This window comes from Rhamphochromis longiceps, linkage group LG7 (genome assembly GCF_057381845.1).
Source record: "Rhamphochromis longiceps isolate RC_006_pf linkage group LG7, R_longiceps_female_GT1.1, whole genome shotgun sequence".
Lineage (NCBI taxonomy): Eukaryota > Metazoa > Chordata > Actinopteri > Cichliformes > Cichlidae > Rhamphochromis > Rhamphochromis longiceps.
The window spans coordinates 12,660,755-12,688,536 of NC_140563.1; the positions used below are offsets into that span (position 1 = coordinate 12,660,755).

The 27,782-nt window shown below is 41.7% G+C and overlaps 1 protein-coding gene across 1 annotated transcript; it reads right to left on the reverse strand.

The window, feature by feature from the left end:
• Positions 1-51: 51 nt before the first annotated feature.
• tmem266 (transmembrane protein 266) lies at positions 52-27,585 on the reverse strand. Its single transcript, XM_085412206.1, has 11 exons — positions 26,925-27,585; positions 25,395-25,494; positions 19,562-19,750; positions 7,149-7,303; positions 6,012-6,085; positions 5,061-5,117; positions 4,696-4,834; positions 4,015-4,130; positions 3,443-3,635; positions 1,713-1,775; positions 52-1,633 (listed from the first exon to the last, which is right to left on the reverse strand). The coding sequence occupies exons 2-11, from the start codon at positions 25,406-25,408 to the stop codon at positions 996-998; spliced, it is 1,638 nt and encodes a 545-aa protein (XP_085268332.1). The 5' UTR covers positions 25,409-25,494; positions 26,925-27,585; the 3' UTR covers positions 52-995.
• Between the last annotated feature and the right edge of the window lie 197 nt (positions 27,586-27,782).

Below are 27,782 nucleotides of genomic sequence, written 5' to 3' on the forward strand. Positions count from 1 at the left end.
GATAGAAAGTGCCTGTTGACAGAACAATAAACAGACTTTGCAATATGGTGGCAAATCTGAGAGGTTCATGCTATTCTGTCCTCTTCAGCATTTTATTCTAGCTTTCGAGTCCCTCGCTGTTTTTGAGCTGCGACTAGATGACCAAACCCAATCTGAAATATTTACACAACTTCCAAACATTAAAGTAATACAAAGAAAAAAAGATGGACCTGAATTGTGTGAAATATGTCATGTGTAGGTAGGTTTTCAGTTAGCTTGTCGAGTGATGGTCATGCCATAGTTTGCAAAATCTCAGACATTGACTCAGCTGGGTTTGGTCGGTTTCCAGTCATGGCATCTGGATAAAAACTCAACACGAATCATCCATCAATCAAAAGGATTCTGCACTCTCTTCACTCACAGAATTTAGATTAAAAATGTTAACGCAAATATAGAAACGGATTAGAAAGAAGATCCAATGGTACCCTGCAGCAGTCCATCAAAGAGGACTTTTCTTTATGAGTTTGGAGATTCTAGACTGACAAAACGGCTCATATACATATTACACTCAGAAAGAAACTTTCACTTTATATCTCAAATCAGTCCCTACGCCATTATCTCCACATCTACAAAGTGTATCAGAGGAACTAAGCCCTCAGCACCATCCTCTCACTGGTTTCATTTCCTAGAAATCAGACTTTAATGTATCAAAAGTGATTTTCAGTTTTGGACAAAAGCCCCGTTGCTGGTTTCTTTTAGTAAAAGTGTTTTTATGAGTCTCAATTCCTGATAAGTGTTGCCTGATAACAAGTCTGCTTCCCTCTCTCATCCATGCCCTTTGTTTGTGCTGCTCCCACGGGTTCATCCTCTCAGCTCCAGTAGTACAAAGAGGATGTCAGACATACAGTTTATGTGCCAGTGACTCCCAGCAGCGAAGTTTGGGAATTTAGTAGAGCAATAATTTTTGTGGCTGAAATAAAGAGCGAGTCCTGTGAAGTTATACATTTTACAGGCTCTTATGTCTCTGATAGACGGTTGATTTGAGTATCTACTGGCCCCATCATCCTATACTTCTCCTCTAGGAGAGGCTCGTTACCCTGCAGATGGATGACTGTCTTGGAGTTGAGTCCGACTCTGCTCTCCTGGTTCCTCTTGTTGTAGATGTTGACCCTGTGTTCCAGCTCGGGGCTGGTTTTCGTGGAACCTGTTGGGCTGGGTGGTTTCAGGTTGACGGGGTCGAGGCCCTTTTGTGTGAGACACGAGTCCTCAGACAGAGAAGAGAGCAACTCCTGCACCACAGCGCTGGGGCTCCTTCTCGGCTGAGTGCCCAGAGCCAGAGGGCTGCTGTAGGGCGGAGGGTAGCAACGTTGGTCGCTGTAGTCTGTGGACGTGGAGGCCTCGCGCACCGTGGAGCTGCAATCCATGGTGGAGCCAAGTGTGTGGCTGCTGATGCTGTGCTGACGGGTGCTGAAGCTGGCACGGGACACTGTGGTTGTGGAGGCTTCGCTGACCGAGCTGCCTGTGCGCTGCAAACGGCTGGACGGCACCGCTTCGGCGCTTACCAAAGAGGGCGGTAGCTGACTCGGGTTGTTAGGCAGGTGCACATCTATGGCTGCTGTTGTAATGACTCGCGCTGGGTCTGGGATCCCTGTGTCTACAAAATAAGACAATGTGTAAGAGCCTGAAATATTGTGGTGCCACTTTGATTGAAGAAAGAGTCTGCTGAAGCTTACCACTGCTTGGCTCACTGTAGTACTGGCTGATATAGTTGTTCATGTCATCTTGACCATGATGATCTAAAAAGACAAAAGAGGAAAAATGGAATTCAGAGTGAACGTGGAAGCTGATCTGTAGTCCAAACTAAAAGCATGGACTACAGATTATTTGTTTGTTCATTCAATGTTAATTTGCAATTGATCACAATGCCTAAAAATTTTACATCATCATAGAATTTTATTATTACAGATCTGTCATTCAATATTTTCTTCATCTTCTTTTCAATTTCCAAAAATCATGAATATAGTTTTCTTGACATTAAGGGACAATTTATTAACATCAAGCTACATCATAAGAATTTCAACTACTTTGAAATTGCATAATTGAAATTGTGTATGACTGGTGACTTGGAATACAATAAAATCTAGACACTCACTAACCAATAATTTATTGAGTCCAACTGTTCAGCTTCTGGTAAACGCAAATATCTAATCAGCGAATCACATGACAGCAACTCACATTATTTAAGCATGTGGAAACAAGACGAACTGCATAGTAGACACAAACTGTTCACACACTAAAAAATATAGAAATTTCTCTGGCAGATAATGAAAAAGCTGGAACCTTTCTCTATTTTAATTGTTATTGCTCATCTAGTACTTAATGTAGTGTAGTATGAATGGCAGTGGGGGAGGTCTTTATCAGTAGGAAAAAGTGTAAAACTTAAATACAGTTAAAAGCCCAAAATCTATGCCCTCCTTCACATTTTCAAAACATGTTCACTGGGGCCGGATTGGAGTCTTTGCTGGGCCGATTATGGCCCCCGGGCCTTATGTTTGACACCAGTGCTTTAATTTAAATGAAAATAAACTCTTTCAAGTACTTGTTTTATGTGACAAAACAGTCCAAATTGAAAAGGTGATCATCTTACAATCACATAAAACATAAATCAGGAAAATGATTTTATTACAAAATATGAATTTAGCAAATGTTTTATACTTTTTGGTTGAAATATTATTACCACTGAACAACTAATCAGTAATTACTATTAATATATTAGCTTACAAATTATTTCAGCTCAATGGTAATGAACACTTTTGGTGTGTGGAAATGTTTCACAGATAGTAAATGAGTCAAACAGTTTCTCTTAAGTGCTTTCCAAGGTCCCAAAGGACCATCACCAGATGATCAATACCACATGAGTATATGAGGTTCAGGCCCAGTTAAAAGGTTGTCTGAGTAGAAACACTGTGGCTCAGATGTATGATAGATCGCACTGTGATTTATAGCTTTGATAAAGGAAAAGCCTCAGTGTTTGGAGCCCTGACATCACCTGTACTGACAGTGCTTTGTTGCTTTTAAGTCCTGTAAGTTATGACCTGTCACTGTGTGAAAGGTTTATAGTCCATCTATGTGCGGCACCAGAATTTTGATGTGGACTCTGAGCTGAACGTTTTTGAAAACAGGACACTGACACTGTGTCGTGTATGTTGGCCACGATTAATGGCCCAACACTCCACCATGAAGAGCGGAGCAATGTTCAAGGTTTTTGAGTCAGAAGGGATTTCTTTCAAAATTTCTAACCAGCCCAAAGGTTGGCCAGGTTCTTTTAGTGTACAAATTCCCCCTTCTCCATGTGTAAGCATGGACGTGATTTACCACGGAAAGCGCAGCCTGGACTCCTTCCCATGCACACAGGTCGTTGATAACTTGTAATACAAAGAGCTTGGGTATTCTGGACAGTTACCTGCAGCACCCCCAGGCTCTCTAACTTTGTTTGGCCTGTGATGCTCAGAGGCCCCAGGGGCCAGACCGTCCACCTCCTGGAAACTGCTGCTCTGTTTACCCCACATATGGTGGATCTGCATGGCTGCTTCACGCTCGGCAACAAGATCCAGGTCCTGCTGAGCCAGGTGGGCCCTGAGCTGCCTGATTTCAAACTAACAAAAGAAAAAGAGATGAGAGAAAAGGACAGAAGAATTTTAAAATAAGACACACAAGTGTTTTGAACACAAACAGTCTTTGTCTTCATTTCTGGATTGAAGTGGAGAACACAGTGATGTTCACTGTTTTATTTTGGTAATGTGACTTAAAACAATGACAGAACCGCAACCCCATATATTGCTCTGAGGTATTGCATAGTGCTGATTATGTGATATCCAGACTGCAGCAAAAAGATTATGCATATCGATTGTCTTATCATCTTTGTCCTTTTGAGTGCAGATTTATTATTTTAGTGCACATCACTTTGCTGCCCTCTGCTGGTCAGACACAGCTATAAAGTTGCACGAGGGATAGAGAAGAGATAAGGACACATACGGCCTGTTCTTGGCAGATCTGGGTGAGTCGATCAAGCTGTTCCTCCCTCACAGCCTTGGCCTTCTCATACTGTTGGATCTCCAGCTCCATTTCCACCTTTACTTGCAGGACGTAGGCTGGAAGAAAAGGACATATTACACTCAGTAAGATATTTTTATCTTGTAAATAAAAGCCATCATATTTTCAAAGTTGGTGACAGATGACATGGACTACTACATGCAAAGCTTGTGTAAAAAGATCTGTATGTTTTAAGAGAAGATTTGAAAATATTTTTGGAGTGCTTTAGATTTCACAGCATCATTTGAGTGGTTGGTGTAGGTGCTGACAGCTGACTTGAATCAGAAGTGTTTTTTTTAAAAAAAAAAAGTATCTCTTAGAAAAACTATAAGAAAGGACATGAACATGAAAAAAGGATTTATTTATTCTCTCTTAATGAAAATACTGAAAAAATGATCAAATTATTTGCCTATAGTGGCTTTTCTGTAAGTACTGAATCCATTATCGCATATTATGTCCTTCTACTATCATTACTGGTAAAAATAATAATAAAAAAATGATAAAAGTCTCAAGTGAGCCAACAACCTGCAGATTAAAGAGGCTGATACCACTGGGTGCACTATGCATTATCTAACTGACAGTAAAGGACAGGATGTAGGGGACACCAGCCCCTCCCAGCCTTACCGTCAATGATCCTCTTAACCCTCCAGATCCGCAGCGTAACGATGAGACCGATAGCATCCCAGGGGCTGCTGGGGCCATTGGCCACTGTGGAGGCCACCATGGGGGCCAGAGAGAGTACGATGACAGCTCCATCAAACACCTGAGAAAGTACACACACACACACACACACACACACACACACACACACACACACACACACACACACACACACACACACACACACACACACACACACACACACACCAGGTTACTGCTATACTGCTCTGAGCTTATGTAGTTGCCAGTCTGAGCTATGACATTGAAGGAATGACACTGCAGTGAAAGAGGGCCCCAAGTCAGGACTAATGGGACTCACGGGAGCCTACCTCTACTTTGTTCTCGATGTAATCCCATATCCCCAACACCACGATCCTGAACACGGTCTGAGACAGTAGGAATGGGGGTGGGGGGCAGAGATAGGGACAGTGAGCAAGTTACAAAGGAGCAAGATGGACGAATACAATCACAGCTAAATTGAGAGAGAGAGAGAGACAGAGAGAGATAGAGTGCAGTCTGTGGTCATTGTCAATAATAAACGGGACATTTCATCCCCTCTTTTATTCTTTCAGTGCGAATTCATCAGTTGTATTCACACGCAGCAAGAGCAAAAATTAGAGGCACCGCACTATCTCCTTCTGCTGACACAGCAGCGACTGCGGAGAGCAAACAAACCTCCATCTTCTGCCATTCTGAACAAACTCCACAAACCAGTCAAACTGCTGAATCCACTGCTTCAGAGTAACACTGAGGGGTTCCCTCTGTTGACTCCAGCGAAACAAAAGTTACCACTCAGATGGTCAAGTTTAAGAAACTAAGACAAATGCGGCTGGCTCTGAGGAAAACGGTGATCAATACAATACAATGAACTTACCTGGGGCCTCGAAATTATTTAAAACTGGCAGCACAGAAAAGCCCGAAGGGTTCAGTTTAAAAACAAATGCCGCAGATCAATCGAACAACCTAAGAAGGAACCGGGCGTGCCAGCTTTAACAGCAGTGGTTATACGTGCACATTCAGGGTACGTGTGCACGATTTTAAATCTTTTATATATGAGCGCGATAAATGGAGGTGTGCTCTTGTTCACCTGCACTAATCACAATCTAATCATGCCGTGACAGAGGGCATCGGGCATTTCATGGCGTTATTAGTATTGTAATGAGAATCTGCCAGTGTAACTCACTTGCCCACACATACTGCACAACGTAGCATTAATCAAGAGGCAGCTGCATCAGCTGTAAGTGAGACTGTTGTTTTGCGTCGAGTGGAGGAAGACTCACCTCAGTGAAGAACACAGAAAGAATGGCCAGGCTGATCCAGTGGATGATGCTGGCAAACTGGAATGCATTATTAACTAAAGGGAATAAAAAAAGAGAGGAAAAAACTGATCAGGAGATAGCTGTGGTTAAAGGTTGATGCTGGATTTTGTTAGGAATATAACAAACAACCTGCAGTGTACATGCTGCATAACACTGACAGGTTGCAGTAAATCTGTGGAAAACGCAACTGAAGAATGAGGCATCATGACAAGTATGAAACCAGTGCATACTGTGCATGCACGCGCCTTCTTTCTATTCATCAGGCTAATTGTGGACAAGCTCAAACAGCACTACGCTGTCAGCTGAAGCGCTTCTCGTCACGCCCCACGTCTTCCCCATCTGTCTCTGTTTGCTGTGCTCAGTGATCTGTCTATCAGTCAATTCATCTTCCTCCAGTCCTCCCCACAATCACCCGGCAGCCGACTCCGCGTTGCTCGATTCCTTTGTCCGCTATCTCCCTTCATGCATTTGTCTCACTTTCCTTTTGTCTGGTCAGTGAGTCGGTCCCGGGGGAACAGTAAAGACCTGAATGCATTTGGATATTGCTGGTGTAAGACCATGTGTGTTAGCCCTCTGACATCAAAAAGGCCAACGCTCCCGACTCTCTGCTCATGACAGATGAGGATGTCTCCACCGAGCCAGATAATGTAGATAAAAGGTGATACTGGGGTGAGATGGGTCGGACTGGAATTTCAAGCACCTGCCATTCAGTGTTAACTGTGGAATACTAATGGAAGGTTTTTTTCCCCCCAGACCGTGATTGATCAGAGCCTTGGGTCCCAGAACAGATCATAAATGACACTCTCTCATTACACAGTAGATTTACGAGATGAGGTTAGCAGCGATTTAGTTTCTTTGCAAAAACAAAAACTTGCCTGAAATGTATTCTAGTCAAAGTTCTTTACTTATAAAATAATATATTATACGATTTAAAAAATACTAATAAATATATATTATCATTGTAGTTTTGACAAGGATTGCTTAAATTCACATTTACGTCACAATGATTTTCATTGATGATTCATTTTATGCAAATGAGGGTGTATCCAGTTTTTAAAAAAAAATCCCAGCCACATTTTCCCCTCATTTTTCACTCACACTGTAACAGCTTGGTGTCTATGAGCAGCTCCAGCAGCAGCAGCACCACCACCAGAATGACACAGGCCACTAGGAAGCAGTTGAAGCCTGCCGACAGCAGACAGACCTGCCACAGCGCTGCCCTTCGTCCACAGCATGGCTTCAGCCAGTTTGACCTGAGTGGAGGGGGAGCAAGGCGGTGTGAGACACAGAAAGGCAGAGAAGACACGCCGTGAGTCTCGCTGAACAGAACTCAGATCTGACGGGAACACTCAAGGTCGAATCAATAAAACACACGGAACATCAAAATTGAGCAAATTTGTAGTGTATTCAACCTTCTCAGTTCAGCATTCTCCTAAAATGTTTTTCAGCAGAGGGCACTATTCCTCATGTACGCCATAAAAAATGCAAGAAATGAATGAACGAATTTACAGTCTTAGATTTAAGAATTTTAAAAAGTGAATGTGAATTATAAATACACAGTTCGCTAGGACTGAAATGATATATTAGTATGAAGAAATCGTAAGTATGAATTAAAGGGTGTCCTTTCCCTCAGTTCCTCTTAAAACTTCTCTTTCTGGCTTTTTCTGCAACCTTTCCTTCAGTTTTTAAGGTCTGTTTTTTTCTGCCATCATTAAGCAGTGTAGTTAAATCAATACCAGTCACTAATTGTAGACAGTAAAGATATATTTAGTGCTAAAACATCAGAGCACCAAGAAAGGAGGTGAAAGGTCACTCAAGTTTAAATTGAAATTCTTGTCTCTGCTTTTCACTGCTTGAGAAGGCAAAACTTTCTTTCAGGAAACTGTCTAGCTTGTTGACTTTTTTTGTTAAGAGCCTGGCTGAAAGTTAACTTCTTGGTTCCCTCGTGTTTGAGCTCTGTATGACTGACTGGTTCAATAATGTAGCTCTCCTGGTACAACAGTGGGGCTGCACTTGCACCATTTGGAGGATGCACATGACACATATACACGCATGACGCAGATGTTTTCTTAACTAAATGACAATTTCTTCAACTTTGTTTTGTTCTCAGCACAAGAATTGTTTCTCCTCTCATACCTGCCTGCGCGTTTGAGAGTGAAGTAGAGGCAAAGCTTGTATTAGTTGGACTGCCCGATCCCGGCTTTGATGCACTTTACATGCTATTATTCCCACTGGTGCCTTATACAGCCATCTCCACGGTGATATATGAACACTCCATTAGTCTGGAGTGTCCCTAGTGTGCTTCTTCTTTGCACAGGTACATTGTGGCTGAAGATAAGTGTCACACTTGCCTTAAATCCACCCTTGAGCTCCATTTCAAGTTTTTCCAATCAGAAACTGACCTGTTGAGATGCGTAGGGAGTTATGGGCGGTAAATATTGATACATTTGCAGGAGCCACACAGGGCTTTTCCAATGCGTGTACAGTCATGCATCCAACCAGGCACGCTAACCAGAGGTACTCTAAACAGGAAAGTGTGTATGCGCACACACGGGGTTGCCATCTTTTTTCACAAGCATCACTGAGAAAGGCAGTGCTGTCCTTTGAAAATAACCACTATCTGTTGTTACCTGTCCCCCATAGGAGTAAAGCTACGGGCAATGTCTGTCAGAGGAGAAGAGAGGATGCAATTTATTCTACTCTTTCCTTTGCTTGAGCTCAGAATGAAGGAGGCAGACACTGAGAGAGAGAAAGCGGGGTGCAGCCGGTTCAAAGGCATTGGGATTCATCCAAAAGAGAATCAGAGAGAGAGCCAGAAAGGAAGGAGGGGCAGTTGGAACAGGAAGAATGAAAACGAGAACAGAGAAAGATACAAATTTAGTTCAAGGATTTTTCTCATTTTTAGGTCCTTTTTGTAATTTTGGCCATCAGTCCTATAGATAGATTTTTTTGCAGACAAGAACAGCAGCATTGTTCATATCTATTTTTACCTTCAGAATCAATTATATACATAAATTAGCTGTAATGGTGACTTATTTGCAGCCTGTATGACTGACTGCTGTTGTTTCTTAGACCTTTTGTTTTTTCATTTCCCTGATGCTTCCGTTTCAGAAATGGCTTTCGTAGTAGTACACGGTTGTCTTTGAAAGTGGGAAGAAAGAGGCGATCCTGAGCAGTGCTGCAGTTTTGCAGTTACAGCTCTGGTGTAGCACAGCTTCATATCCTTTCTATCCTTCACCAAGGTCAGCAGAGGGGCTGGAGCTTGGCCACACTGTGCCACTGCTCTCCCAGTGGCTCTCGGCCCTCTGCAACAACCCTCTGTACCAGCCAATACTAACAGATTAGTAGCTCAACACCTGAGGTGACAAAGAGGTAGTTCAGCATAACGGTATCATTAGCAAATACCTCGGAGACTTTCCCCAGCACCAATCCGTTCCCAGGGAACAATGTCAAACCCCATCTGCCAGTGGAGAAGAGCCAAGAAAAAAAAAGAGAAAGATTTACCTAATGATGTGCCTCGCACACAGTCACAGGACATTTGTGCACCATTAGTTAGATAGAGTGAGATAGAATGAGCAACACACACGCCAAGAGAGACACCTCACTTATCTTCATGTTTGAAAAGCATGATTTAACTCATACTGTGTGGAATCATAATTCATTCAGACCTTTCCCACAAGCCAGGCAGAAAAGGTATTAATTTAATAAACCTGTAAAGAAAAACCCTGTCTGGAAGCAGAGTAAATGGCAGTGATGGATTAGCCCAAGCTCAGAAACTTAATTTTAGGGAAATCGCTTTAAACCTTGAACACTGAGAACCTGAAGTATTTATGAGGAAGTGAGGCTTCAGTGATGGAGCAAGCCAAGGAAGAAAATCACCTCACTCTCTTGCGGGGTCAAGTCAGGTTCAGACCAAATGAGTAATACCTCAAGGATTTCTCATGCACGCATATAATAAGAAAAAGAATTGGCCACATCCTCTTTTTTTAGTTGTGTGCGTATTTGTCACACTTAAAAGTTTCTGCTCGTTAAGCGAGTTTTAATGCTTCATAACCCAAGTAAATAGAAAATACAGTTTTTAAATGGTAATTTTATATATTAGGGGGAAAAATGCCCCCTAAACCTAATAACTGGTTGTGCCACCCTTAGCAGCAAGAACTGCAATCAAGCATTTGTTATAACTGGCAATAAGTCTTTCAGATCACTGTGGAAGAATTTTGTCCAACTCTTTCTTGCAGAATTGTTTGAATTTAGCCACTTTGGAGCGTTTTTGAGTGTTTTGGGGGCCAATATAGGATGATGGCAAAGCATCTCAATCAGATTTAAGTCTCCAAAAGCTTTATTTTGTTTCATTTCTTTTTTTCCCTTCAGCCCCTGGTGGCCGGACATTCTCTTTCAGGGTTTTATGGTAGAGAGCAGAATTTATGGTTTCAAGTTGTCCAGGTCCTGAAACAGCAAAGCAGCCCCAGACCATCACACTATCACCACCATGCTGGACTGCTGGTATGATGTTCCGTTTATGAAATACTATATTAGTTTTAATCGAGATGTAACAAGTCTCAAACCTGATAAAGTTCAATTTTATCATCAAGATGTTGTTTTTTTTTTGGGCAAATGTGAGACGAGTCTCTGTTTTCTTTTTGCTCAGCAGTGGTTTTCTCCTTGGCGCTCTCCCATCAATGCCATTTTTGCCCAGTCTCTTTCTTATTATTGAATCATCAACTCTGACCTTAACAGAGGCGAGGCTTGCAGTTCTTCAGATGTTGTCCTGGGTTTTTTTGTGACCCAAATGAGTCATTATTGAGTTGAGAATTATTAAGTAACTTTGGTAGGCTGGCCACCCCTGGGAAGGTTCACTATCAACCACTGTTCCAGGTTTCCTTGCTGGAGTCCCAAAGCCCTAAAAATGGCTTTGTAACCCTTTCCTCCTCCCCCCCACTCCCACCCTTATTACTAATGGTAGTTAATGATTTAACAAGGGAGAGCATTTACTCTTTTTTTCTTTTTTTAAACAAAGGAGCAGTTAAGTTTTTAAATCATCATTTAAAAACTATTTTGTCTTTACTTGGGTTTTCTTTGTCTAAAATTAAAATCAGTTTGATGATCTGAAACATGCAAGTATGACAAATCTAAAAAAAAGAAGTGCCTTGTATGTGCACAGGGAAACATCATGTGTATACTTTAAGGGACACTGTGTACAGAGGAAATTAAAGAAATAAAGATGCGGGGTAGCATGAACTGTGGACAGGTTTATAAAGACATCAATGTACCAGTGGCTGCAGCGGCAAAAGATCGAAGGGAGTCCGGCAGCAGCGGCGAAAAAGGGGATTAGATCATAAGATCGATCAATGCTGTACATGATGCTGGCTGCAGAATGGCCACTATAGTAGCAACAAAGTAGACAAAGACGTTAAGCAGAATGACTGGCACTGATGAAAGTGTCTGGTTGCTCTGCTGGGGCCCATTCACACAGATGGGACAGCGTTTTGGCTCCATCCCCAGCTAAGTAACTCTCACTGAGATGAGGATGCTAGGAGCATGTCTTTTATTATACTGTCTCCAGTAATTGAGACAAGATAAAATACAGCGTAAACTCATCAGGTACAAGTTAGATGGTAATTAAATAAGGGAAGTGGTGCTTTATTTGTGTGTATAAGTTTGTAGGGTAGGAGAGAAGGGGGGAGGCTGCAAATGGGAAAATTTATCCAGAAGGAATGAGTGACTATGAGCTCCTCAAAGGTATTGATTAATTGATTACAGCACACACACGCACACACTCATAAAGGGAAGCAATAAACAACTGCAAACATTAAGCACTAATATACAGTTGCTCTTGATGCTGTCTTGTAAATTACCTTCTGAAACTCTTGACTGGCTATTCAGTGAAAATAAAATAAGGACACCAGGGTGCAGAGCGGTGACATTTGCCATAAATTCACCATTAATTATGATTTAGGTCTAAAATACATAAAGTGTCCATTCAATACCAGGCCAAGACCCAGATCACTGCCTAGTGGCCATTCAGAATGAATGAATGTGACCACTGGTTTCAGGTTACGAGCACAGAACATGAGTTTAACCAAACAGATGCAGTATTTGCTCCTTAGATTAATTTTATAAAGCTTCTGGGATGTGTGTCTATGAATTAAATGACTTACAAATCATCAAAATCATCTATATTTCATTGAAAATAGTACACACAGATATTAAATGTTGAATCTGAGACAAAATTATTTTGCCTTCAAGGCTATAAAACATTTAACAGTAGAAAGTCTCATGGCTAATTAGGTTAATTGGTAACAGGTCAGTCACATACCTTCATTGACCTTTCTTTAACCCACTAGGGCCACCATGGTAACAAAGAGACAGACAAATAACTCTTTGTTTTCTTTTTTTTACATCCACACCTCAATTAGTTACAAAAAGAGCAGATAAACTGACAGAGAAAGATGTCACCCTCTCTGCTTTCTCAATAAATAAACACTGGGGAAGGTTAATCTCTGAAGTGTAGTGGTTTACAAATTATCCTAACAAAAGGTGGATCCCCTAATTTGGTCTTGTGAGGAAACCAGAGTACCCAAGGAGAACCTGTGTAGACATGGGGAGAACACACAAACTCCAGATGGTGGATTCAAACCTAGGGCCTTCTTCTTGTGAGACAAAAGTGCTAACCACTGCCCCACCGTGACGTCCAATAATGAGTTTCAACTGTTAAAATGATTTGTAAATTATCAGCCCTGCATCAGACTGTAAACCTGTCCTAGTCGTGCCCTGCCTCTCGCTCAACGATAGCTTGGATAGTTACCAGCCCACCCATGAGCCTGAATTGAATAAGATGGATGGAGGGATGGATTTGTTGATAACTGGATTCTGCATCCTAACATCTTTGTGCTTACACATGTGCATTGCACATACAGCTGTATGGATACTTTCATCTAAGTGGTTATGTTGATATCCTATGTTCTGGTTTAAGTTGCAGACATCGTGTGGATCTATCTGACAGCAAGACATTTTTGAAGTGCTGCTTGACTCAGATTGTCTGTCTCCTCTCAATTTCTCTCGCCCTGCTCAAATAACTATATAGCCCTGTGGTTCCTCCTCTATAAACTTGAACCAATTCGCACCAATCTGCTGAACTCAGCAGGATCGGACAGGGGAAAATGGACCACAACCGTGTGCGCCTGCAGGCTACTCCACAGCAGCACTGAGAAGACTTAATCTCATTCAGGCTCTTCAAGCACTCTGCTTTACACCTATCTCTTAGCTTACTTTTTTACACTTAAAGAGGCATTTCATAATAGATACGATACAGAACACTGATTTTTTTTTTCATACTTGAGAACTTCAGTTTCCTGAGAAAGCACTGCCCAGATTTATTGAATATGAAATCAAATGCCTACTTACAACCTGTAAAATGCCCGATGAGTCATCAAGTCATGTCTTATTAGAACCAAAAGAAGGAAAGAAACCCTGAAAGAAGAAACCAGCTAAGCAGCAAATCACCTTAAGTGCTGCTAGTAATATCTTACAAGGTAAAAACCAAGGTAAAAAGATTTATTCAAGATTTTTAAAAAATATGGGTTTATTATTGAATCATATACTACTAATAGACCAATACAGATAATTATTTTAAGAATGTAAAAATTATCATATGTATACATCATATAATAAATTCTTTGTACTTCATATTTTATAACAAATACCTAGTAGCAAGTTTGACTTTTTATTACTTGTGGCATAGATTCAACCAGATGCTGGAAACATCCCGTGATGATTTTGCTCTATGTTGGCATGATAGCATCACACAGACACTGCAGATATGTTGGTATGAGATATCTCTCATTTCACAATGTCACAAAGGTACTCTATTGGATTGAGATCTGGTGACTGTGGAGGCCGTCCGAACACGGTAATCGCATCATGTTCAAGAAACCAGATTGAGATGATTTGAGCTTTAGGACATGAATCATTGTCCTCCTGGAAGAAGTCATCAGACGATGGGTACACTGTAGTCAGCAACAACACTCGGGTAGGCTGTGGGATTTAAATGATGCTCAGCTGATATTAAGGAGCCCAAGGTGTGCCAAGAAAGTATCCCTCAAAACATTACACCACCATCACAAGGTTAAACAGCTAATACAAGGCAGGATTCTGCATTCAGAGATCCTCTTCTGCATACCTTGGTTGTAACGACTAGTTACTATTGGCTTCCTATTAACCCAGAGCAGTCTGGTCATTTCGCTCTGACTTCTGTCATCAACATGGCACTTTCATCCAGAGAACTGTGGCTCACTGGATATTTTTTCTTTATCATTCTCTGTAAACTCTGTGGTTTTGTGATAACATCCTAGTAGCTCAGCAGTGAAATACTCAGCCCCCATTCGGCCCCAACAACTATGCCATCATCGAAGTTTTTATCTTTTGTCCTCATTGAGCAGGTCATCCCAAGCATGTCTACATGCCTACATGTATTGAGTTGCTGACATATTATTGACTAATTAGATTTTTGCAACAACAAGCAATTTAATGAGTGTACCTAAAAAGTGGCAAATGGTTATGCATGATGTACTGTAACTAATACATCATGACTGAGTGGTTCGAAACCCTCTGACTTGAGCATGACACTACTTCTGCATCACCTCAAGCATTTTTTTTCCTGCATTATGTTGTGTAAAAATCATTTTATGACTGATGAACTGATACTGTCCGAAAAATATTATTGGTCTGCTTCTTTTTGCATGTGTCAATAAGTACAGTTAAGGACCTAGCATGTGTGTCTGGTGTGCCACCTGCATCCTTCTAACCTTCTTTGGGAAAATCCATGCAGCTTCTCAGTATAACCAGATATTTCCACTGGTTTCGGAAAGCAATCAGCTATCATCACTTCACTCCATGGTACAGCCTAGCAGAAGGGGCTCGGCAATAGTCCCAGCCAGAGAAATGGGCCACAGATACCAAGCAAATGGAGATGGATGGGGCTCCATGTGCAGAGCAGCAGACAAGCTGTCCCTGATAAATGGTTTTTCACCAGGACACTTGATCTCTCTCGCTCTCTGCCTAAAAAGCAATCTCACACTTTGCATGTCTGTGAATATTAACAAACCCTCAAACCCTGCACTCAAATGTCATCTATTGTGTCGCACATGGTGCCAGGCAAGAGAGCCAATTTGATAGAGAGGACTGTTACTGTGTGTGTTTGAAATAGAGTCAGAGGGAAGAGAAAAAAAAAGAGAAATCCTGTTCTCTTTTCAGACATCCATCAACAAAGAACAGGTACAGTATGGCTCTGGTGCCAAAGCCCCATGACATATTGCTGCTGCCAAGCTTCACACTAGACTCTGGCAGTGTACTTCATAGCTATATTCTACAGTCTGGATTTTTTTAAATTATTACATCTTATTTCAACCTTGAGCACTTCAACCCTGGGCTTTTTTTTAATAATGTGCAGTTTGACATGCTGCTATATTAATGCATTTTCATGGGGAGAAAGAGGGTGGAGAGCTTTAATTCAGGCAGTAAATAAAGATTTTGTTAGCAAGTGCAATTAGTCCAGGTGCCTGGGCACAATTTTTCCTTATCTAATGTCTAACATTTCCATGCAACATGGCATGGGGCTAATTCCACACAACACACAGAGAAATGGCACTCATCAAACAGAATCATCTAGCATGATCTGCAGCTGGCAGCTTGGAGAATTAAAGTGCGGAGGAAAGTCGTGTGCTCCATTTCTCCTCTCCGCCTCTCTTCTCCGCTCAAAATGGCAGGTTAACCCATATGAACCATCTGTCATTGCTGCAGTGCTTCACACCTCCTAGTCTGGCCCCTGGAAATCAGTGGCATATGTTACTACTGCTGTGGACAGCAGGCTGATCTGGGGATGATAAGACAGGACAAGCTTAGGATGTACAGCTCAGGGTTTAAAGGCTGAGGCCAGGCAGACACTCTTTAAGGGAAAGAAGCATAAAACTCTTTGTAGATACACATCTAAAAGTGCGTTTGGACTGACAGAATTGTGCAGATACATTCTTTTCTTTTTGTAAAAAAGCATATCAGTAATCTGGGGCATATATATTGTCCTTTTATAAATCTCAGTGTGCATGTCCACAAGCCTGATTTTTGGTCCAACCTTTACGCATGAACAGATGCAGGCACTCCCTTATTGTTACTTCCACAAAGAATTTCTGTTTGCAAAATAGCTTTTGAATAACAGCCATAACAGCTAAAGAAAACAGCAAAGAAGTCCCAAATGGGACTCTAAAACACTTGTTAGCAAAGCAGAAAAGAGAAAAACAACTGGAAATATGTATTTAGTGATCTCAATAACAAACAGAAGAAAAAAATCTGAAGAAAAAACTAAAGAGGACCCCAGCAGACACAAACATGGGCAGCAGTCGAATAGCAAACAAGAGACAAAGAGGCGCGTCAGTTCACACAAGGAAAGAAAGCCAATATGCAGCCTCACAGCTATTTACACCACCAATTTCCAATGATAATAACACACCCAATAAAACTGAGCATGAACTAAATGATCTGTAATAAACTTTGTGAATGGTAAATTGTACATATTAGTATAAATAGGTGTGTTTAGAAACAACAGGTATTTATTATAACAATACATGCAAGCTCTGAGCTTGATTTTCAACCCCACCTCAGTGTACTTGCTTGATTCTAAAGAACATGTGTTGTGAGGTCCACACAGTCTACATTCTTCCTTTATGTGTGGGAAACAGTGTACAATTGGCTTTTGTGTGTATACACTGTTGTTGCATCAGACTCCACCTAGTATTAAAGGTCATTAAGCTCAAGGAGTAAAGCAAAACTAAATATGCCACCTTGCTACTGTACCATTGCTTAAACCAGTCATAATTTTTTCTTGGCCGACAGAGTTCTGAGAGTTTTTTTTTAGAGGGATAGTGATGGTTTCACAGCTTCAAAACAGATTTTTTGTGTTGAAGAAATAGAGTAACCTGTGACTGAACAGATGCCCACTTCACCGCGCTGCTATTTTTTTTCTGTACAGCTTCCAGGTTTGCAAATAATTCAAGTACTACAATATTTTAACAGTCAGTAGGTATGTGCTTTGGATGCACACAAACAGCTGGCTGGTCTGGCCATTTTCATTAGCCCTGTTACACATTAAATGCCACAAGGTTGATTAGGTTGCTACAACTGGGTAGTTAGTGTGTTTATATTAAAAACAACAACAACAACAACAACAACAAAAAAACTATTATTATTTAATATAAAAAGATAAGGGGCCATATTTAAGTCACCAAAGGTGGATGGGTAGTTGCACTGCCCTGAATATGGACATTACAGCAAGTTTTGGGGAAAAGTGAGCAGCCAAAAATCTATTAATAATTCCTCCCTGCTCACCACTGCACCGAATCTGCAAGTACTGTGTGTGCCCCTGGTAGTCCACAAGAACATCCACCTCCTACGTAGTCGCCCACATCTCCTGATAAAGAGCCATGAGAAGCTGTTATTGAGGACTAAATGTGCATCTCTGGTATGCTGTTTTTCTGCTCACTTTTCACAGGAATAAAAAAAGAAAGAAACCAAAAAAAAAGAAAAAAACAACAACCAAAGTTAGTGAGTGAAAGTAAGTGATGATAGCTAGAAAAAAGAAAAGGATTTCTAATCACCAACACAGAAGCAAAAAATAACTGCAAACCAAAACACGACCAAAGCAGGTTTACTGTCCCGTAAACTATCACTTACAGAGAGCTAAATTTAGCCAATTACATGCCTAGTAGAAGAGTTTTCACAAGAGCACATTCCAATAAACAAGAGAAAATGTATTTACAGGCCAACGCAATTATAGATAATAATAGCTTGATCAAGTCATCACTCCTGATTGAAGGCTGGCATTGACTGATTTAAAGTCCTGTGGCCACCGCTGTGTCATTCCTTGGATGCTACACACTTGATTCATAAAGGTAGCTATAACCTGTGACGCTGGAGCTGTCACCGAGAGCGACAATGACAAATGCACTCGTGAAAGTAATGACAGGTATGTGGCTGGAATTCCAGTGACCTGAAAATCAGGAATTCCAATCTACAAAAGGTCATCGAACACAGCGTGACGCTCTCATGGGTGAGAGATTGCTTAATAGTTTCATCAGTGTGCTGAGTGCTTCCAAATCTCGCCAAAAACAAAGAGGGGGTTTCTTCAATCAGCTTTAAATACCCACTTACTTTTCATCACAAATCATATTTACACTGGTGATTTCATAAATCCTCCACAGTCACATCTTGACACCGCATGAGTTTTTCATAGCACAATGCTAAATCTCTGGGGCACCAGGGCTTCATATGGTGTCCTTTGAGACTGCCTGCTGTGATGATCATTTTGCTGGGCTGCCAGATCCTGCCCTTTTGCCGTGGCTTTGCTATGCACTTGTTTTCTGTTCATTTTGTGAGCAAGTGAGCGAGAAAAATATGAGGTACGATAACAGAGCGGGTGTTCGGGACAGGACCCATCTGTTCTCGCCCTTCATCCCGCAGAGCCATCATCCTGGACAAGGCCATATCAGGCAAAGTCCAGCGGGATATTTTCATCTGACACACCAGGGCTTGGATGGCACCCCCCCCCAAAATAAAAAAAAAAAAAATGGATGCTCCAATTAACCTTATGCTCTTCGTCTTCTTTTTCTGCATGGATGCCAGCATTGCAGCATGCCAAAAGGGTTGTGAGTCACGCGTCCTGAGTGGAAAGCCATGGACACTTGCTACAGGGGTGCTCAAGGAGGGGTGTGTCCTATCCTGAGAACACTGGGCCAAACGGCGATATGGTGATAAGCAAACAACACAAACGCAGGACAAGCAGGCTTCATGGAGAGAACCAGGGCTCTGACAGCTCAGGACAGCTATGGTGCTCTTTTTTTTTTCCTGCCAGAAATCAACATTGTGAACAGAAGCCTGTCTGGTGAGAGAAATCGCTGTGTCATTGAGCTGAAATGAACAGATCAGTGGAGACATTGTCCATTTAAAACAGTGACACTAATAAATTCAGTGCCAAATATCCCCCACTCTCGGACTCCAATATAAAATGCGGAATGATTCAATATGCCAGGTGTAATTACAATGTGCAATAACGAGCAATGGAGAGAGTGATGGCAGAGCTTCTCCCCCGCCAGGGTAGATTATAGATTGCAGTAATTGCAATTCTGCCTTAATTATGAATGTGGCACTAACACGCAAAAAGCAGACACAATGACTCAGTCACCATATCTCTAGTATCTTCCTAATTGTGGAGGCAAATATCCAGAACATCAATCAATACATAATTACATTTTGGGACTTTTTAGTACACAAATTAATTATAGAAAATTTCCATGTGCAATCGTGCCACTGGTTTGTTTCCAATTGTCTCAAAATGCACAAAGTTTGAGACACAAATCACAAGCTGACCTCATTGTGCTGCTTTTATTTGTTACAAGTGCTTATTAGTTATATAATCACTCCAAGGGGTACCACAAGCTGCCAAGCAAACAAATGATGGGACTCACCCCTCTCTGCTATCCTCTTCATCTGGGTTAGATATGAGCTGGGATCCAGCGAGGGATATGTCCAGTGCCGCCAAAGGCAAATCTCTGTAGGTGAAGCTGACCAGCTGGACGGGGGCCACACACTGGTTGTCGTCCTCTACCTGCTGGGAGATGACCTCCAGCTCTGAGGCTCCGGTCTGGGGAGGAGCCCTGTCACATGCAATACACACCATAAACAGAGCAGCAGTGAGGTCAGAGAACTGAAGTGGTTGCTGATAGAGTCATCCATGAGTAATTTTGCAAGTTCTAGCTGATTATACGATAGCGACAACTGGTATCTACATGTTGTCTGTGTGCAGCAGCGAGAGTTATAAAGCACAAGTGACAGTGCTTCATGCAGCCTTTAGAGCAAGGTTGCATGAAAATGTGCCGCTTATTTAAATTACCCAATATTCTCACCAGGAAAACGTCTCAGTCAGTGCAACCACGACATCCTGAAATTCTTTGTGTTCTTGCCTCACAACACCTAACTGCACACATGGAAATAGTATGTTCACTAAAACAAAACACACACCAGCTTTAATGAGAAAAGACTCTTGCTTTCTACAGCAAAGTAGAATAAATGTGGATTGGCCCCATACCTTACAGGAAGCCACCGTTTTGCATTAATCTGTGTAAACCCATGACTTAAATTTGCCTGAACTGAGCACAGTTACAATTTTAACTAGAAGAGTTGCATTTCCTGCGAAAATGCAGTGTGAATCTGCTGAAAACAGCTGAAGAAGCAGGAATTTCTGCTGAAAAGAGGTAAAGAAACTGAAAATTGTGATGAAAAGAGGTGAAAAGCCAAAAATGCTGCTGAAAGGGGGTGAAGAAGCTGAAATATGTACTGAAAAGACGTGAAAAAGTTAAACTGTCTGCTGAAAAGAAATACTGCCATGAGTAGGGTTTGAAAGCAGCCTCCTGGTCCCAAGGTAACTACTCATCTCACTGGTTCTCAGGTAACTGAAAGGAGGTGAAAAAGCTGAAAATTCTGCTGAAAAGAGATGAAGAAACAAAAACTTGTGCTGAACACTGGTGAAGAAACTGAAAATACTGCTGAAAAGAGGTAAAGAAACTGAAATTCGTGGTGAAAACAGGTGAAAAAGCTGAACTTTCTGCTAAAAAGAGGTGAAAAAACTGAAAATTCCACTGAAAACAGGCCAAGAAGCTGAATATTCTGGTGAAAAGAGGTGAAGAAGCAAACCTTTCTACTGAAAAGGGGTAAAGAAGTATAGAAGAATCTGGAATTTTTGCTGAAAAGGGGTGAAAAAACTGAAAATTCTGCTGAAAAGGGGTGAAGAAGCTGAAATTTGTGTTGAAAGGAGTTAAAAAAGTTAACTGAAAAAAATGTTGCCATAAGCGGGATTTGAATCTGGGCCTCCTGCTCTGAAAAAGGCTGCTCATTTCACTGAGCTAAAACACAGCTCACCCCAGCAAGCAAAGTCAATGACCACACTGATAATGTGGTCCATTCATTTCAATGGGACAAAAAAATTCATAAAAAGCTTAATATTTTAAAAAGTATAATAGTTAAAAGTACAAAAATATATAGCAGGAATGAGCTGAAGTAGCAGAATATTGTGAAATTTGAATGGTGAAAATCGTGTGGACGCCTACAGCATCCACACAATAAAGAGAAACAGGAACAGCATTCACACAATAACTACTAGTTCACAGCATGCTTGTGCTCTATATTTTAGTGACACCTGTCACACAGGGCCTGGTAGCTTTGACTGACAGATGTGATAGGTTAGGTGTGCTGATATGGGATGTCGGTGCCCTTTGGGGCATTTTAATGGAAGTTTATGACATAACAAGACACAGACATGACTCGAACTTGACAAACAAAGAAAACTTGGACATGAAACATGACAGATAAACACACGTAGACTTAACATGACCAGCCGATGCGGGAAACTTAACACAGGGATGAGACAAAAAGGAAGCTTGATAAATCATGAACTAAAACTGTAACCTAGGCATGACAGAATGTAACTAGATAAACTGAAATGAACTTGACTCAAATGAATAACAAAACATCAAGAAACTCAGAACACTGGGTCACACGACCCAGTACCATGACAACTTAGCAATAATTCGAATTAATAATGTCTGTGCAGTGCATCCACACAGTCTGTGAATACATCTAATAAGTAGGGTCAGGTGGCTGGTCATCTACTAAATGGTAAACGATCTGGTTCTTACTTGAGCACCTCATTTAGCCATTCATACAAGCCCCTTTTCTACACTTTCTATCTGCTCACACTCGGGGTTAGTATCTTGCCCATGGATATTTGGCATGCATCAAACCACCAACCTTCCGATTAGTAGAGTATCTGCTCTACATGAGTCACAACCACCCTTTTACTAATGAGAACGTTGGTGAATGCGTGTGTGTGAACATTAACTAGAAAGAACTTAAGCATAGAAAAAAGTTTTTGTATGAAGTGCAGTCTATTTACCATTTACCAGGCTTACAGGTCTTATACGATAACTTAGTAATTCAGCTGCTCTTCAAAAAAGTAACACAGTGGAGACCAAAACACTGATGTTGAGGCTTCAAAATGCACAGTCTAGAAACCCCTAGGCGACATCATGTTGGCTACATCCATCTTTTATATACACTTTGAACAAAACTGTATTTGTCAAATTTTATAAATGGCATTGCAGAGCAAACCATCTTTCCCCCCTTTGGTTTTTTGTGTGCTCCGTGACGCTAGCTATATTTGGCAGGACCAGACAAGGTGTCACTTGATCTAGGAATGAGATCTTAAAACTTAAATGTGCAGGGAGGGCTGTGATATCACAAGCTCAACCAATAGCAGACAAGGAGAAGGCACCATGGAAGAGAAGAGTCACATTCCTTGGCTGCAGTCCCAGTGCAGCCAGCGAGGAGACATCAATAACCGGAGTACTTAACAGTGGGGGAAGTCATTGATTACAAGGCAGAGGGATCAAAAGCCACTGGGCTGGTGAATTCTACAACCTCTGCGCTGGAGGTGAAGCAGAAAGGGTGGAACCAGTTAGTAGAAGATCACTGAGCAGACCCACCTTCATGGTAAATGTTAACGTAGGGAGACCTTTAAAGAAAATAGGTCCTTCTCTTTCCTGATTTATTTCTTGACTAACAGCTGTGTATTGGACTTCCTTGAAAGCTCATGTTGTTCTTCTCACAAGAATTCACTTGAAATATATTCTTAGATTTGCACATAAGGACTACAAACAAACAAACAAACAAACAAAAACAAAACACTCTACCCTGATTTTCGTAGATAAAATGACTGACTGTTATGCGAGTCCAGCTTGAAATTGGTGCTCAGCTTCAGGGTCAAACGCCCATATATAACTTTGTCCTCTACAAAACATGCCTGCGTTGTTATCTGTCGAGTTGGCACTTCTGACCAGCTGCAACAAGGACGCTAATGACTGATGACAGCCACAAACTGTTTAGTGCATCAAAATCACATTTTCAGACAATCACAAAGCAGGCCAGGAGTGATTATGTGCAGGGTGCAGTGGAGTGGCTGGTTGCCATTGTAGGGAGTGAGTGGAATCTTCACATATGAACACCCTGCTGCCCCCCTCAGTGATGCAGGCAAGGACAGCCGGCAGCATGCCAAAGGCGAGTCTCTTTTCGGAAGCATGCAATATTAGTACACGCCACGAGGAAGCAACAAGGTTAAGAGAGAGCATGCATGGCTGCAGGGAAAATCTTGCACCTATACAGAGTAAAACTGAGAGCTTAACACTAACCCAAAATATGCAATTTTCTTCTTCACAAGCTAATGTTTAGAAATGCCACACAGATGCATACACATGGCATTGGTTAATACAGCCAGGTCTTTAAGGTTGTCATGTAAGGAAACTGTAATTTAATATGTATTTTAATTAATCTAAACACCAATGAAGTAAAAACTACCTTATATAGAAGAAGAAGAGGAGGAGGAAGTAGATAGTTATGTGTGCTTGATTTGGCAGAGTTTTACACTTCCTGACCCAACCTCAAAGGGGATTTCTGTTATTTGTTGGAACTGAACCAGCAACCTAATAGTAACCTTAACCGTGAGTGCAAAACTAAACTAAACTAAACTAAACTAAACTAAACTAAACTAAACTAAATTCAGTTTGAAAGAAAGACTGAAACTGAATTTAGCTTATTTAAGTGACGTCAAATCTCTGTACTTCATTGAGTTATGGATGAACATGATTTACTTCATCTTGTTTACTTCGTCTTGTTTATGTATGAGAATTTTGTAGCTATATTAATAATTACTAATATTGACTTTAAACTGCCAACAACATATGATAACAAGGTAATAAAAAAGAAGATGGCATGCATTATTGGATTCTGTCAGAAAGGTTAAGACTGCTGCCTGTCACTTAATATTTTAAATAACCTGTTCAGAGCAATAAATCTCCAGCTTCTGTCACTTCATTGAAAAGTGCTGCCTCAGCACGAACTGTTGGTTTGCAGAGGGCACTGGTATCATTGTCATTCGGAGCGCTCGCTGCCACAGTATCTCTGGCCGACCATCTATAACCCAGCTGCTTTGTCTTACCCAGTGAGTTAGAATGCGGACAAACTGGCTGCTCCTTGGTGCACAGCACTTCGCTGTCATGATTTCATCACAAGCCTCTGCCACAATGGTGCATTTATAGGGATCAGATATTTTTGGCAACCCCTGTGATGCTGAGTTTCAGTGGGACCTTGTTTTGACTTTGATGCCTGAAACATTCACGTGTAGTATCCAGAGATCCCTGCTAAAAAACAAATACAGACCAGCACCAATATCACCTAGTCTAACAGCGTGGCTCATAGAGGTGTTTTATTTAAAAAAAAGGTCTATCGCATAAAAGAACAAGGTCATTAATTTACCTCACTGACTATACAGACAGTGAGGAAGACGCAATTACTTCTTGGTTTTGGTGCCACATATATGCTATATAGTTAGACACTTTAAGCTATTTAATGAATCTTAAAGGGGAATCTAATCTATCTGTCCAATCTACGACACTCAGAAAAAAGACTTAATCATATAAAAATATAAACGTCATATTTCTAGAAAAAAATAATACACCACATGTGGGAGGGAGGTGGGAGATTTAATACAGATTCAAGCGGTGAAAATAATTCAGAAGATCTGAACGAGTTTCCCCATCTGCCACATCTGCCACTTCTCAGACAGTCAGCTGCACTTAGCATTAAATCATGTGTCTGTACTACTAAGCAGTCAACGATTCTCTATATGATCTGGTTACAGATGTCATGCGCCTCTGTCCTCTACTTCTGTGCTGTTCTGTAACCCAGGTAGTAGCCCCTGTTTGTATGTATTAGAAGCAGCACCCCGTGGCTTGCAGAAGATGCAGCTGACTAAACCCATTTTGCATTCAACTCCCACTCCACGCTACTCCCCTCAGCTCCATTCCCATGCTCACTCTCTTTACCCTTCCCTTAGCCACGGCTGTGGCTGTCGTCAGAATGCTCGGCCTGTCTTGCGGACCACACACAGAGTAATTATTAATAAGAGAAGATGACAAGTGAACATCCCTCCTGAATGTTAAGAGATGGCAGTCCATTCTCTCGCTCCCGGAAATACTTGGACGAGGACAAGCGCTACTTTCTCCCTGATCCCCTGTTTAAAGTCACTCACGGGAGGCACACGAGCATGTGCAGGTCCCATTCTGCTAATCATATCCCACCACACTGAGACTAACTGCGCATAATACAACATATTCATAAATAGAGATTTAAGATTTCACACTCTCTCGTACACATGGTTTCAAACAAGACTCCGGAGGGTGTTATACTTACTGAGTGTTGCTCATGTCGAGGTCTTGTTGCTGCAAATAGACGTCCACGCTAAATAACCCCAAGTGTGAAATATGATTTCACCGCTGCAGAGACTGGGCTCCTGCCACACATACAGGAAACACAAGATAAAAACAGACAAAGCACATAAAGAGGTAAATAATAGGAAAGCTCCCTCTTCTGAAACTTATTGTGGCTTATGATTGGGAGCTCCAGAGCAGCAACTAATAGGTCTTGTGGGCAGATTGCCCCAAGGTTAACAATAAACAGCAATTCTCAAAATTATGAGGCGTCTACATTGTAGCCGTGCAGCACAAATGCATTCAGAGCTATCAATGAAAAATCGGTGCTTATGTTTTTCCTGAAGGTGCCTTGCTCCAACTCCAGCTTTAGCTATGCTCTGTTCAACTATTTTCCTGGGGAGCAATAAACTGTAATGGATTTTAAATCTCCTCCAATATACGCTCCGCTCTGTGAATCAGGGGCTGAGGAACATCACACCTCTTGCATAGCAAGTGCACCAGGATGCTAGCTCTTTGTGCCACAGGATAGAGAACCATTGATGTCCAAGCCTGTTTAGTGAAAGCCCATTCCGGTTACTGAAACGGACACATCATGACCTGGGAGGAAAGTCAAAAACACAGCCACCCGTTTATTTAAGATTGAATGAAATCTTGACTATTACAAGCAAAATAATGGCAATGATAGCATAGTGTTGGCCATGGCTTCATTATTTAGAAGGCATTTGATGAATTTGCGGTAGTGTTTTAGATACAAAGGCATAGCAAAAGCCTCCGGACATTCAGAGGTGAGGAGTCAGCATTCACAGCAGAGTAATGTAGTGAAGCACAGCAGATTAAATGCTACTCAGGATAAATCAGCCCAGGTCATTCAAGGGCTGAGGGTGATACTGTTTCGTTGCAGCACCCCCCTAAACGTGCAAGAAGAAAGAAAGAACTGGCCAGTGAGAGGTGACTAAAGTCAAAAAGGTTAACACTGTGCCAAAAGTGAGGAGTAACTGTGGAGGTGACTGGAAAGGCAAGTCTACTGAAAGATATGTGCCAGTCCTTTTTGGAGATAATGCACTACATAGCAAAAATATTTCTGGACATCTCTCTATCAGAAAGCTCGAATTTCACAATCAGCAAATTGAGTTGACCCTTATTACTATAAGTACAGCCTTCAGTAAGTACTTCATCAGCGAGGGTCGGTGGGTGGGGGGTGGTCCACAAATGCAGCACATTTTCCTGGGCTCTTCTCAGTTCCCTGTGACTCGTTTCTGTCTGAGGCTTTCTGTATTTAGCGCAATCGAGATTCACTTGCAAACGTTTTTCACCAAGTCATTGCTACACGAACAGTTAGCTGTTAACGTGCTTTGTTTTGTTTTTTTTCCGCGCTGTTCTTAGAGGCCATAGAGCCTCATTCATGTTCATGCTCAACCCAACTGAGACACATCAACTCCTCGGTGCGCTTTAGATTAGACACCCCCTCGAAAAAGAGAAACAGGGGGTGGGGGGAATTAAACACACTAACCTCTTGTGTTGTCTTGCTCTACATTGTGTAAAGTGTGGTCGTGACTCCTTTGCCCTCGCAGTGATGATGGTTATATCTCCCTCCTCGCCGTGGATGATGATGATGATCAGTGTGAGGGAAGCTCGGATCTTGCTGTGTGTAGGTTGCGATTAGCCTTAGATTTGCGTTGGCCAAGCACCCGTATCGCCTCTCAGAAGATAGCGCACGACAAAAACACCTACTCCGGACTGTAAGCACCATCCTTCAGAAGGAGACGACGAGGCTGTCACTGAATCAGGGTGATAACGACATCTTCGCAGGGAGGCATGATGTGCTTGCAGGGCTTCCCCCAGAATCACATCAGGGACTCCATGTGCCCGATAATAATAAGAGGTTCACGAGCGGGAGCTGTCCAGGTGCTGAAAAAAAGGATTCTAGCGGTTACAGATGTGTGACAAGCAGTGCTCCGGGAGGGAAACGGATAGCCTAAGATTTACCCCAAACCCTCGCAATGATGTCATATAAAGCATGTATGCAGTCAGTGTACCCACTAAGCCATCAGAGCCCGCAAAAGTCCTCCTTTCTATGCCACCCTGGAAGCGTCGACGTAAAAAAAAAAAGAAAAAAAAGAAAAAAAAAAAAAGGGAAAAAGCCCACTCTCGCTTCACTTCACCTCTTGAGCTTCAGAGCTCCTCGCGATAACAACCCACCCGCGCGAAAAAAAGAAAAAACATATCACTAATACTCACAGTGAAGTGTTTCTGTGACCCTCGGTGGTGATTTTAATGCAGTTTATCAGTCTGCAGCACACCCAGCAGCAGGCTCTCTGCGACATTTCAATTGCATCCTAAAATGCATTAACAGGACTTAGATCCCCGA